Source organism: Poecilia mexicana, unplaced genomic scaffold (assembly GCF_051168715.1).
Source record: "Poecilia mexicana isolate PSO_F unplaced genomic scaffold, ASM5116871v1 scaffold_3, whole genome shotgun sequence".
In the NCBI taxonomy this organism is placed as follows: Eukaryota; Metazoa; Chordata; class Actinopteri; order Cyprinodontiformes; family Poeciliidae; genus Poecilia; species Poecilia mexicana.
In genome coordinates, this window is record NW_028263372.1 from 27961100 (window position 1) to 27975322 (window position 14223).

General features: G+C 38.6%; 1 protein-coding gene across 2 annotated transcripts in view; it reads left to right on the forward strand.

Annotated features, from left to right (window-relative positions):
• The first annotated feature begins 387 nt into the window (after window positions 1-387).
• The window catches only part of LOC106920155 (AT-rich interactive domain-containing protein 3B), a 63896-nt gene continuing 50060 nt past the window's right edge, over window positions 388-14223 (forward strand). For both annotated transcript variants that reach the window (XM_014991009.2, XM_014991010.2), the window contains exons 1-2: window positions 388-843; window positions 2809-3441. In XM_014991009.2, coding sequence (XP_014846495.1) covers window positions 808-843; window positions 2809-3441 — 669 coding nt within the window. In that variant the 5' untranslated portion in view covers window positions 388-807. The remainder of the gene's footprint in view (window positions 844-2808; window positions 3442-14223) is intronic.

Sequence of the window (14223 nt, forward strand, 5' to 3'; positions counted from 1 at the left end):
AACGCTTCAGATCTGTAACCTTGTAAGGAATATGGACAAATGTTTAACTTTTTAAATCGAATTGCCGACATTAATTTCCGGAAGGGGGCAGCATAGAGCTGTGCTGCTTGAACTACCTGTTGAGGTAAACATTTTCCAAGTTGTTGTAACATGTCGTTTGAAAGACTTTTATGCTACAGAAGCAAAATGTGTAAGTTGTGCATCTACAGTATACACCCTAAAATGTAAAAATCTGTACACGTTGGCTTCAAGAATATACACGCGACTGCATCAATACCTGTGTTTTTATTTTGATTCAGTTAAAAATAAGGCTTAATTATGATGTTGTCGCAATAACCGCAAACACGCTCTGTAATCCTCAAACGGTTGAGGAATAATGAAATTACTGTCAGATAAAAGCATGTATTAACTTAATTAAATCGAAATACTTGTTGCTGTCGTTGGGCGGGCCTAACGCTGGTGTGCGCCATGCGAGGGGGGTGTCAACTCCACTGGAGAAAAAAAACGGCAGGGAGTTACCTCGGCGCTTTCCGAGGTATGAGATTGGGTCATTTACCACCCTGCTCCCTTATCTATTAAAGAAGGAAATAACGAATTTTACGAAAGCGGTTGGAAAACGGACAGAAAAAAACGGGCAAACCTGGAGAACTGGCCCAGGAGAAAACGTCGGATAGCTCCTTTTTCTCCTTCTGCCGGCGGATCAGTCGGAATCTGAGGGGCGTGCACGCGCGCATGCGTGTGTGTTTACAAGTGTTTGAACTAGTGCCAGAAACGAGGGAAGGAGGATAAAACCCCAAGGAAGGAGGGATGGTGGACAACTCCAGCAGTAGCAAGGCGCAAATGGTGAGTGGTGGCTGTGCTTGTTTGTGGCTCTGCTCTTCTCTGACCTGGCAGCGAGCTGAAAAAGCCCTCCGAGAGTTCGTTTTTACGCTTTTATTCACGCTGCCGAGAGGAGGAGGTGGCTGCTGATCGCGTAGTTTCCCAAAGAAAAAGGAGAGCAAAGTTTGGAGAGGTAACATGTCCTTTAGAGCTGGTTACTTTTCATTCGTTTTTAATTTGGCAGCTGGGGCAAAATTTTTGATTTGTATTCTTAAAAAAAAGCGCAAGTTGGCTGACTTGGCATGTTTGCATGTTATCTCCACCTTATCTATTATGTTATCCACGTTATTTTGAGGATGTGGCAGCTAACTCGCTCTAATACGGAGGAGGTGCTTTAACTGTGTGTCTGTTTTTTTTTTTTCCCACTTGGTAGTTTGCTATTAATAATAATGTTGACCAAAACCTAGGACTTAATTGGCGACAGTTTTCACATTAATATAATATGATTATAGTTTAATTAATTATGTCAAATTTGTGTCCATCCCTCTCTTTGACGACCGTCTACTTCCAATACCAGTCCGGGTTCTGGTCATTTCACATTCTTGCCATTTCCTACGTTTTAAATTTTGTCTATTTAGGCTCGAAAAGGTGGGCGTCCTGGTAATTTGACCCCTTTGCCACTTTGTACCCCCATTTCTCCTCCGTGTCTTTGAAGAAATTGTGCTTTTTTATTACGAGTATTTACGTTAAGTATGTGGATTTTTGGGCTCACCTGTAAAATCCAACTGAATTAAAATTCAGTTGGATTTTATAATCTATTACTTCCTATTTCCTTTGAGTTTTGGTTGTAATCTCAATTTGGGCCAGATGACTCTGGAAACACAACCACTGACCAAATCAAAATAGTAAATCTATGTGACCTTCTGCTGGTAGAAAATGTTGGAATTTGTAATCATATTTCCTTTTAAAAGACCTTCCAATTTGCATAAAAAGCATTGGAAATCATTTGTTGTCAAAACGGGTACAAAACACCTCCTTGTATGAATTTGAGATAATAACAAAAAGCCAATGCTGAGTGGGTAAGAGGGATAAATGACCAGCACCCTTGTCAAGTGTCAACCCTGTGATTGGAAAACAATTTTTCAAAAGCAGTCGAGTCATTTTCTATTATCTGCTCATATATGCAGGGAAATGTGGTTATGAATTCAATAAATAATATCAGCAGGACGTCACTTAGCATTGTCTTGGTTTGATCAAGGATCATAATCTATCAAATTTCCAAAAGTCAACGGGGATCAGAACACAAATGAATAAAATGGGGTGTAACACAAAAATTTAAATTAATTTAAGATTTTAACAGTTATGACTTTTTTCATGTTTAGAATTTATGAAAATGCTGAACTACACAATAAAAAAAAAATCCCTATTGTGGTCAAATTACAGTGGAAGAAACACTTCATAAAGTGCTCCACAGCGGGATAATAAATAACCCAAAATCTGTGAAAATAGAATCTTAAAATGCTATTTCAATAAAATAAAATTACATGTCAGACTTGTTCACCAAAAATAACCAAGAGAAATTGTTCCTGGGTAAAGATTCGGCGACAAATTTACGTGGAGCCCGTGTCCTAAGAGTCATAGCAGTCAATATTTATCTGCCGTCTATGTGCCGTTTTCTATTTAAAATTGAATTTGTTGTCTGCATCAGTCATTTTAACACCCGGTTATATTGCAATGTGCTTAATTGTTAGTTAGAGTGGAAATATTTTAGTATTGATTCTAGCGCATAATGTCCTGGATTTATTATTCTTTTATTTTACAGCAAAATTTATTTTGAACCCGGTTTAATAATGTCCCTACCACTGAAAACATGTTTTTTTGGTTATTTAGAAACTTGTTGTATGTATGCAAATTTGTTGCCAACGTATCTTTACGGAGAGAGTAGCTTTCCTTATCTGTTCTTTATGGTTCTTTCTCTTCCCTCCACAGCCAAGCATGTCTCAGGAGCCCGGTGTGGCTTTTCCACAGAGCACTTCTACAGGGGGAATGAAGCTGGAGGCAGTGATGGAGCAGCTCCAGCGCCAGCAGCAGGCCCGTCTGGAAATGGAGAGGAAGGAACGGAAGCTGCGAGAGGCCCACATCATGTACGCTCAGCAGGTTGCAGCCCAGCAGGCCATCCTGGCTGCAGCCCGGGCTTCCGGGGCAAGCTTCATGGGCAAAGGCATGGCCGGAGGCGTTCCTGCAGCCGGCTTGCCTCCTCGGGTGTCCAATCAGAGCAGCGTGGACTCGGAAAGAGAGGAGGATGAGGACAGAGGCCGGGATTCGGGGGATGAGGATGACGACAACGAGATGATGGAGGGGGACGAGGGAAGCGACGAGGATGAGGGAAACCCCAGCGGCCTGGAGTTTCTCCGCAAGCAGACCCTGGCTCTGCAACAGAACGCCTCCCGCATCCCAGCCCGTCCGTTCGCAGGCTACTCCATGTCGGCCCCCCAGAGAGCTGCCTCCCCACCTGTTAGAGTGAAGCAGGAACCTGATGAGGGCATGTCCCCTGCAGGGCCAAACTCGTCTGCCTCCCCTAATGGACAGGCCGACTGGGGATTTGAGGACCATTTCAGACAGGTTAGTTCCTTCCTCTGTGCGGCTCCTGATGCTATGATGCATTTTTCCATTTACTCTTTCTTGATTGCAAATTGTGTTTTGCTCTTTTCCTAGTCATGTCCTCCAAATATTGAGTTTCCTCTGCTAATATTAACTCTCTGAACATGTTCCTGTCTTTTGTTGAATTTTGTGAGCTTAGTGTGATTTCTCTGCTAACACCCCCTGCTGGGAAAGACGGCTTAATCTTGACTGCGTCGTGCACTGCTCCGGGAGTATCTTTGTAAAACACTTCAAATCTCTACAGGGGGTTGACCGCCGATTGGCTTTTGTGGTGGGTAAAAGAAAAAAAAAAAAAAGAGCCTCTTGAGTGAGCCTTGGCAGACTGCCAGGCCGAGGTGCAATGTGTTCACGCTCGCCAGTTTTCTCCTCCTGCACTCACATTTTGAGTGTGTGTATCTTGCTCTTTGTCCCTCTTGGCGCTTTGCTCGGGCTCTGGTTTGGCTCTGGTCCAAGCAGCGGAGTCAGGCGGGGCAGTGCTGCTGCTGTGAGGCTGTGGGTGGCTGCCTGGGTCAGCTTGATGATTTTGGGTGGGTGGAAAGGTTGGATGTAGTACACAGTAGCAGCCACCCCAAGAGGTTCGGCTGTGTGCCAAGTGAACTTTCCCTTGAAGGTAAATATTGCCTCAGCACCGTGTTACAGAACACTGACATGTCAGGAGGGAACCGAGCCAAGCGCCATGTGGTTTAACATCATAGCTGCAGACGGAGCAGGTTAAACATGGCGCTCAGGAGCCTGTAAGTGAGATAAAAAGCTGTAGCTGTGCAGAAAGTGGACAGTATAACAGGACATGTGATTGGACAGTGGGCTAGGATGATTTGGCTCTCATGTGCTTCTATTTTATTATCTATTTAAAGGCAGTGGCCATTTATTGCACTGGGGAAACAGATGTTTACAGGGACGCAGCATCTGGAATGATGTGTTAAGTGCATGATATAAAATAAAATAACATGTCATAATATTTACATACAAATTTGGAACACTCAATTAGCAATCTGAGTTTTGCTTAAAACAAAAAGATAGAATTATTCCAACTGTTCTTAAAATAATCTAACATATCTGTTACATCTATTACTGTTATTTCAATACTTGAGGAAAGACATTAAACAAACACTTAATATTGTTCACATCATGGGAAATGTACATTTTTACTATTCTGCTATTTTTATAATAACAATTGAAGTACAACGAGTTTATATTAGTTAGCTCGTTAATTAATTGACCTTCCTGCTCGGTTAGCGATATAAGTTTTGCTGTTTGGTTATGCAAAAGAATTATGACCAAATGGCTAAATGTGCTTTTTTTGTTAGTTTGGTGAACATATAGTAGCGTTTTTTTCAGCAAATTGATAGGGTGTGCATATAAACAAGTTAGTGCTGGACATCGCTGCGGTACTTTACTCCGTGCATCCAAAGAAAACTCTGGTCATACTGACATGCTTTCCGGTCTTGTATTAACAGGATTTCAAACCCTAAACACATGAGGAGAAACATTTTAGGTCAAAACCCAACAAACAGAAAGAATTCTTTTAAAAATGGAAGCCATCCATTATCGTGTAGGCTACTTTAAGGCACTAGTTACATTAAATATGACAACTAAAGAGAAAAAAAGAATATTTAGATTCAGTCATAGTTTCATACATGTATATTCGTTCCCTCACTGAATCAGTGGTGCGAAAAAGTATATAAAGTAACAATCCCGATTTTAAATGTTTTTAGGGATTGCCAAGAAACATTTGGTGATCCAAATTGTAACTGTTTTGGTGAAAACAGTAATAATTCTCATCTTAGGTTTTGACATGTTTCTGATTTTAAAAGGTATGCAGTCATGTTTTGAGAACTCATTACTGTTGCTAAAAAAAGCTGTTTGGTCATTCATGATTGAAACGGCTAACTGCAGACTCTACCGAGCAGAAAGCCCAAATTAACCAGCTAATACCCAGTGCCACTCTATAATACGACAGAACTGTAATATTCTTCACATTAAGCACAGCATAAGAAATACAAAATTTTTAAGGTGTTTATATGATTTATAGAAAGAAGTTACAATAAATGTTTCTAATATTTCCACATAGATTATTTTTTTGTGTAAATACTATGAAACTAGTATTATTTTTTTTTACTCAAGGTTATCACAGGGGAATGTCCCATCTGTCTCAATCGCCCCAAAAATATTACATCCAAGATTTTTTATGCCTCTTTCCAAAGACGCGTTCAAGCTTGGCCAGAGATCACTCCTTTTCATCACAGTGTGACTCTTTAAAGAACTGAGCCTTCATTGGCTCTGCGCTGCCAATGGAGGTAGTCACACAGCAAAGTTGACGAGTAGGTGTGAAGTGGGGAATTGCATGAACATTGCACTATTATATCCATGTTGCTGTCATTTGTTGCTTCTCTAATGCCAACTTCACTTGTTAAAGCCCGTTGTCCGAGGATGAGATGGGCAGTAACATGCAGGTGTTCAATTGATGTGAAAGTGAAATAAAACTTTTTGCTTCACTCATAAGGCAGCGCTTGTCAGTTTTCTGAATTCTTTCACCTGGATTTTAGATATTTGATGTGAACTAGATCTTATCCCATGTGTAACTGCAGGTTTGCACTGCTGTCACAACTGAATAATAATGCTATTATTACACAAGAAAGACCGCACTGGTTTTTTTCATTGTGCGTAAAGGAAAAATTCTTTGCAGAAATAAACTACAATACTACCCAAATGTACATTGTTTTTAATTTTTTTAAATCCCACTCTGTCAACACTTTTCCTTTTTTTTACAAAAGAACAAAACAGCCGATGATGAGTGTAAAATGAAACATCCTGGAAACAACGGCATTCTATTTTTCTCAGATTGGCTGGATACTAAGAATAGACCAGTCAGGCTTCCATTTGCTAATGGTAATTTCTGTGTTTTTTTGTTTTGTTTTGTTTTTTTCTTTTAAAAACAAAGAAAAATGTGTGTGTTTTTTTTTTTTTTGCATTCAATGAGGAGGGGACATTATTTTTTTTATGTAACCGATTGCCAGTCAGAGCCAAGCAATGGGGAAATTACTCAATTTTGTTTACTGGTAGACTGATTAGTGTGTCTCCTGTTTAGAAATACTTGTCAAAGTAGACACAAATCTTGGACTTGCGTCATAAATTTGAACTTTTTTTTTTTTTAAAGAAATGTACTTGTATAAAAGCAAGAAATATCTTTCAGAGCAAAAGATTTGAACATTTTTGAATTGCTTAATCCAGACTGGCAAAACGAAACATTTTAGGTAATTCAACTAATGTACCTGTTGTGACCTCTGTTAACAAAAATAAAAACTGTCACAAACTTTAATCCACGGCCCCAGTTTTGCAAACTATTATTTTTGGTCCAGTTACTTGTGGATCCCACAAGTAACTGGACCATCCATGTGTACATCCCACATGGATGCCCTCATCCATGTGGGCATGTTGTCCATGCACACTTGGCGGCAGGCACAGGGAGATTAATATTTGTGACTGCAAGTACAGGTCCTAGGGCTAAAGATAACAACTGCTCTTAACCACATTTCCAAATTTAGCTTTGGACAATAGAAAACCAAGTTCCACCAAATTGGTCGGACTGGTTACTGTTTCCCTTGAGGTCAAATACTAGGGTATGTCGCTGGTCAGGCTTTGAGTGTCTCCTGAACAGTAGATTGTAGCAGCCAACTTGTAGCTGACCAGTGTCCTATGTGTGGCCTGGTGTCTTTTATTAGGAGAGGTGACCAGAGCCTGGGGGTTGGGGGAGGCATTATGGGAAGAGAATTGGTCTGGCCTTTTTTTGTTTTCTCTCTTTTATCTTTCCTGTCATTATGTCAGCTCTGCAGTATTTAATGACGGCTCATCTCTTCAGGCAGTTTCAGGTTGCACCGCTGTAGGGGGAGGGGATCCGTGTAGGCAGGGGAAGTGTGTGTGTGTGTTGTTGTTTTTTTTTGTTATTGTCTTCAAAGGACCAGAGTCAAGCCTGACAGATGCCACAGATACCGACTATCTTAAATTTTAGAAAAGGACATTTGCAATATTATGAAAGACAAAGGAGAGAGAGAATGACTCACTAAGGAGGGATTTCTATAGATTAACTCTTACTTTACCATGTCGGTGTGTGTCTCATGTAACCTGTCACACTGGATGGAGACTTTTATCTAAAGCACTTGGTGGATGAATGCTGTCAAGAGATATCACCATGGTGCTGAAGCCTCACAACCCATATTTAGAAAAAGTTTAGGTCCTGATGTTATCCAGAACAATTAGGTGATTAAAATTGGCTATGTCTATTTAACAAAGCTGCATAGTGCCTTCTCCCACCAACTTTTCTTTTTTTAATTGTGCACAAACTTGTCTTATGATGACCTTATTCATTTCCATGACCAAAATTGACAAATGTGTGAATGGGAAAGTGTGTAAGAAGAAAAAAGAAGGCACAACTCTGAAGTGTGTGAAGAGTAATACTGGGATATTTTTAATGTCAAACTCAGGCATCAGTACAAAGACAATGACCAACCAAGATGAAAGTAGTAGTAGCAGTCAGCAACTTGAATTTGAGCTCATAAATTGAAGGTTTATCTGATGATTTATCCAAGAGGTTGAGGCAGAAAAGGAGATTTTTTTTTGAAGAGCAGAGGCTTGGATACAAAAATATCTCAAAATACTGAAATTGTAGGATCATTCAGTTTGACATTGCTATTTCTGCTCTGATTCTGACCATCATTGTTACTCTGATGTGCACCAGAAAGTTCCTCTAAACAACTGTTTCAACAATAGCCTAAGTTATATTGAAACCATACAGTGATTGTACACGTCAGTAATTTGATAATTTTTGGAATTTTTCCAGGGAGACAATCTGTCTCTCCATTCAAACTTTAAGCTGGTTTTAGTTAGTTTCCCCACAACATGTGGTTTAGTCCTAAAAAGTCACTTCCCTTCTCTGGTTGTTGAATCCCAGTTGCGCTACCTGTGGCGTAACCTGTGTTTCCTCTTCCTTTTTTTAATGATAAAAAAATTCTTCCTTAATTGCTTTGGAAAAACAAAAGGAATAGCCAAATTCAATTTATTAATGTTTCATTGACTATAATTTTTAATAGTTAATGGCTTTATGACTCTAAGATATGATTTTCTAACTACATTTGGTGAATTTTCTTCCCATTTTTCCCCCCCAAATGTAGCAGTTTTTGTGCATCAAAATATAGCTCTTAACTGAATGAGATTTCCCTAATTCCTTGAAACAATTTGACTGACGGGCATTACAAATAATCCATCTTGCAGCAAAGTACTCCTGCCTATTTGAATGAATGTGAATGTCTTATACAGGGCAGCTGGGTGTGGACAGACATGTTAACCAGTGTTTTCGTGTCAGTGATGTATGCACGGTGACCTCGGCCCTCTCCTAAACAGCAGAGTAAATGAATGTCAAACAAGAGGATGCACAAAGGTGCCGTGTAGAGCCAGAGATGGGCAGCCACAGCACCCGGGTCTCCTCTGCAATGGGATGAAGACTACGTGACCTCTGTCGTTTAGCATCCACATGTGAATAAACCCCACCTCTTCTTACTGTAATTTGTTTGTGGTTATAGATAGTTTTATTTTGCCTTTGGACATACCGCTGAAACCAGATGTTTACAGACATAATATAAAAAGACAATCCCTTTGTTTTCACTGTTAATCAGACTAAACTTTTGCTGTTTTAGGTCAGTTAGTGTTATTAAATATATTCCTATTTGCTGGGTACTATAATAATGACAGAAAATGTTGTAGTTTAAGGCAATATTATAACTCAAAACTTAAACTCTGACATTTTTTTCAGCCTGTAAACACAATAAAAACTGCATATTCTTTGATGTGCTGCTTTGAGGTTAGCAAAAAATCAGATAAAGATTAGGGTTGGGGTTGGTGATGTAATATTCTTCCCTTATCTTATTTTCTTTTATAGTGAAATTTTTTATGAATCCCAACATAAAAAGCATAGTCTTTAAATACATATCATATAATCTTATCGGATGTCATAGTGCCTTGCATGCTTGCTGTGGATAAGCACATTAAAATAAATATTACAATATCAAAATTGCTAAACTTTTGGTGGATTATCAAAAGGTCTTAAAACCTTTTGTTGTTCTGGCAATACAATCCCTTGAATTAAAACATCACTGTTTTACATATAGCAAATAGAAAACTTCTAGCACTTTCCCTGGGATTTTCACTGAATTGTATAATAATAAGACTCAAATAGAAATGTAAAAATTAATCTAGTTTCTATGACCAGATTAATTTGAGAGTATATGACTGGATCTGTTTGCTATATAAAGTCCTTGAGTTACTTTTTTTAATAGATTTGTTCTGACTAGGTGTTGCATAAATAAATTGAAGGTAATTGTAACTAATACCTTGGCAAAGGCAGCATATTCTATTTGCTCTGTTGAGTTTTTAATTACATTTTACTGTTAAATTCACACAGTATGAATCTGTATTGGATTTATACAGAAATCTGTATTGATTACGAAAAGCCTGACTGACTGCGTCTCAATCTCAAACTGATATTAGTAAATCTCACGTCATTCACAGTCATAAGATTTACCTGGGTTTATTTCACATTTAAAATTTAGAAAGTTCATTTTAAATTGTGTTTTTTTTACATTAAATGATGTAATTTCTGTAAACATTAAGACAGGCTGTTCTTAGGAAGACATTACACAATTTCATTCTTGCCTTGTATCCTGTGAGCAGGCATAGCGCTAGCTTCTCAGATAATATCTGTACTCCTGGCTTTCTGGAAAGACAATTTTTATTTTCTATGAGAAAACTGAAAAAGACAAGTAGTAATTTATAACTGCTGATTTAATGAATGCAACATTGAAAACTTTTTCCAGGAAAGATTTGTCCTACAACTCAGGCGAAGAATGCATTTAAATGAGGAAAGCTGCTTGACCAGTATTGGCCTGGTTGGACTAAATCTGTTTCCTCCCTGTAATTGGGCATCTGCTATTGACAAAGCGCGGGAACACTTGCCACTCTTGAGCCTTGCTTTTCCTACTCATGCACTGAAGCCTGTCTGTTGAGGCAGCAGCGTTGCATAATTTAGCTGTCGCCCCAGCAACACATCAGTCAGGAAGTGGGGAGCTGCACGGCTGCAGCAAGTAGATCGATAAGGATTGTGTGTAAGCTTTAAGAGGCAGGAATGTTTGGCATTGTTTTCAGCTCGTTTTCCACAAATGGGGAGGAAATTGCATTTAGCAGATGGACTCAATGCTCTTATTTTGACAATAGAAAGTGGAACAGTTCTGCAATCGGTGCGCAAAAACGCTATATTTTGCTAGAGTATTGTATGTTTTTGGAAACACAGTCTGTAGTTTTGTAGTACAAGTCAATGTGCCCCACTTCATGCGCCAACTTGACCTGGTTTCTCTCTTTCAGAATGTTATCTCAGATGCCATTACTGTCAGTGGCTTTTAAATGGAGTACTTAGTATTACTCCGTTTACTGCACTTCCTGTTATGTTGATGTAATAAGACTGGAATTACTGTCTGACCTCTGCTTGTACAAATTGCCTGCAAATGGAGGCCATTCAGATGAGAAATAATGAGGAGGGCTGCGGTCCATTAAAACCTGTTGCAGTGCTTGTTCAGAACAAAGAGCGACTATAATGTGTGAGGCCTGGAATATCTTTCTTTGCACAATCTGCTGGACCATACAGGGAATTGAAAATCTCAATCCACACAGTTTACTTAAAGTACAAAAACAGAACAGAAGACCATACGTGCATGTAAAAGAGGTAGGTCTACAAAGGATTGTTGGTGTTTAGTGTTACACATTTGTTCATTTCTTTCTTTTTTTTTTTTAGAATTTATACTATATTATAGCTTCAACCCATGCATTACATTGGGAAGCAATGAGATTTAAATGATGCCTGTGGAGTTCATAGGCATCTTTTTGACTGCTATTTAAGTTTGACCTGCCTTTTATTTAGCCTAGTAAATATTTTTAGCCCGCAGGTTGTGCCTAAGTTATCCTAAACAAAGGCGTTGAAAGTCAGGCTTGGTTGGCCCATACCACCGACCCCCAAACGCCCTTCAACCACATTTAGATTTGATTAATCTTTACGTGGATGTCATCATGTTTCAGTCATCATTGAAACTGCGATCTATCTGGGATGTAATAATTTGTACAGAATAATAGTATAATTGTTGTTCTGTTGTGGGACTTCAATTTTGTTATTCCATATAGAAAAACGAGAAACTACTAAAACTCGCATTTGTTATTCAATCTCTGCTTAGAAAAATATTAGTTGGTTCTTTTCTATTTTTAGCTAAAACTATTTAAGAGGCATTATGGAAAAATATTTAGAATCACTTGTAGGCACAGTGTACTGTCCACTGATCTGATAATAATTTTTTTTATTCAAAAGCTGCTGATAGTGGTGTGTATCAAATTGAAATAAATGCCCCTAATTGTTATTTTTAAGTGCCGATTTTCTAAAAAAAAAAAAAAAAAAAAAAAAAAACCGACAAAAAACAATAATAAAACAAAATTGTAATCACTCTGACATTACACAGCTTTATCTTGTGCTGACCTCTTAACAGCTAAGTGTGGCTCCACTGCCCCCTCCCAGAAATAGAGGTATTGAATTTAGTAGAAAGATGAAGGGGGCAGAGGGGCTGTAGGAGAGTGGTTAGTGGTCTGGCTCCGCACGCTACACTGCCCCACCCAGAGGAAACATTCCAGACAGAATTAAAGAGTTAACTCTTCAAACAGTGAACATTCCCACTGGGGGCTCCCAACAAGAGACAGGGGGTTTGATGAGGGTGGTTGGGTGCATGTCCATGTGGTTGTTGAGCCTCTCATTGGTGATCTTTCAATTCATTTCACCCAGTGTTGCAGGGGCTGTAAAAGGGGGGGGGGGAGCCAAAGTGCCTCAAAGGGAGGAGCTGGAGGGGAGTACCCCACTGCTGAGGGCAGAGACAGTTGGGGTTTTTTATTTGTCTGAGTTCTAAAGCCCCACATCTGCTCACAGACAGGGGGAGGCTTCTCAGAGTGGCCGCAGTCCTTTGACCTCTGTCACGCCATGCCCTGGTCAAGCTCGCTACTTACTGGCGCTGTCCGTTTGTCAGTGATGACTCTGCCATCTGTACACAAAACCTCAGGGTTCATGCTGGTTAAGGTTTTAGGACTGAAGCGACGAGCTGTGTTGGTTCTTGAAAAATATACCAATATTATTTGTAAATAATCAATTGTTAGTTGCTTATGACAAAAATAATTATCATATTTTCATTCTTTGTTTCATTTCACCTCAGTAATGGGAGTATGGTGTGTAATTGTACAGCTGACTACAAATTGAAAAAAAAAAAAAAACACCTGTTGCTATGCACTGCCAGACAGCTGGCTTCAAGAAGTCGGCTGCACTTTTCCCTCCCTGTCTGATGGTTTGAAAACTAAAGGAGAGCTACCCACTACTCTTATTTACATAACCCTTTTTAAAACAATGGTTTACAACTTCAGGGCAGCATGTCTGTTAAACAGCAATTTAATTAATCAGCTATTATCAGATTATTCTTCCTGTCTTTGTTGATACAGGGCAAATCGGTATAATGTTGTGCTCAATAATGATTACTGCTGAGTTTGTCTTGCCTCCTCTATATCTAAGAAAAATTATGAGCATCAAAATTAAAATGGGTAATTGTCAAATATAAAATTATCATAACTAATAACTAGTATGTTAGATTATTTTAGCCTCATTAGCAACTTTATCTTTTATGGTTTTGATGCTATGTAAAAAATGTGATATTCTGTTCACTTGTTTGCTGTTCATGAGTGATAAATGAAAGCAAGAGTATGATACACCTGTGAATCATACTCATTTATTCAAAGTCATTACATTCATATATCTGAACAGAGATTTAGAAAAGAGTTAGAAATATCCTTTATTGTTCCTCAATGGGGAATTCAGGTGTAATCATATTTCTCCCTCTTGGGCAAACAACTTTATGTTTTACACTGACTCCTGCAGCATTTTTTTGTACTGTGGTATTTATGCACAGTACATAAATACCAGTTTCAAAATGCCATAAAAACATCTACATGATACAACAGGATTTGGATGTAAACATGCTTGCATAACGTGATGTAGGCAATTGTTCTCATTGCTTTTATTTGACAATTTACTGAAAATGTGATCTTATTCTGTTTAATCAGTGGATACCGTATGTTACTACACCAGGGTTCTTAATTAGGTTGTTGTCGCTATACTGCTGTGAATGTTAACACACGTACTTGAAGCTTGAAGTGATGACCCCTGTGAGTGCAAATAAGGGATAGCTCTATAGAAATAAAAAGCCAAAAATATTCAGTCTCAACCAGGACTAGTGCTACATAAGACCTGCAGCTCAACTCTCTCATAGTCTTTGACCTAGTATAAATACCACAAAATGTAAAGCAGCACATAGGGAATTTCCCAGAGTTTTTACAACTGAGCCCTGACGTATTAAATTTAACGAAACAAAAAAAAAAAAAATCTTCTGCACTACCATTATGCTAGATTCAACCAGCATTTTTATTTATATATATATATATATATATATTTTTTTTTTAGACAAATCAGACCTTATAAATATACAAGTATTGCAAAATACAATCATTCTGAATAGGAAAAATACAAGTTTGGTTTAAAATGTACCATACGTTACACCATGCAATTATTGATTTAACAAAATCTAAGCCATGAGGAAAAGGCAATCTGTGGGAGAAAACACT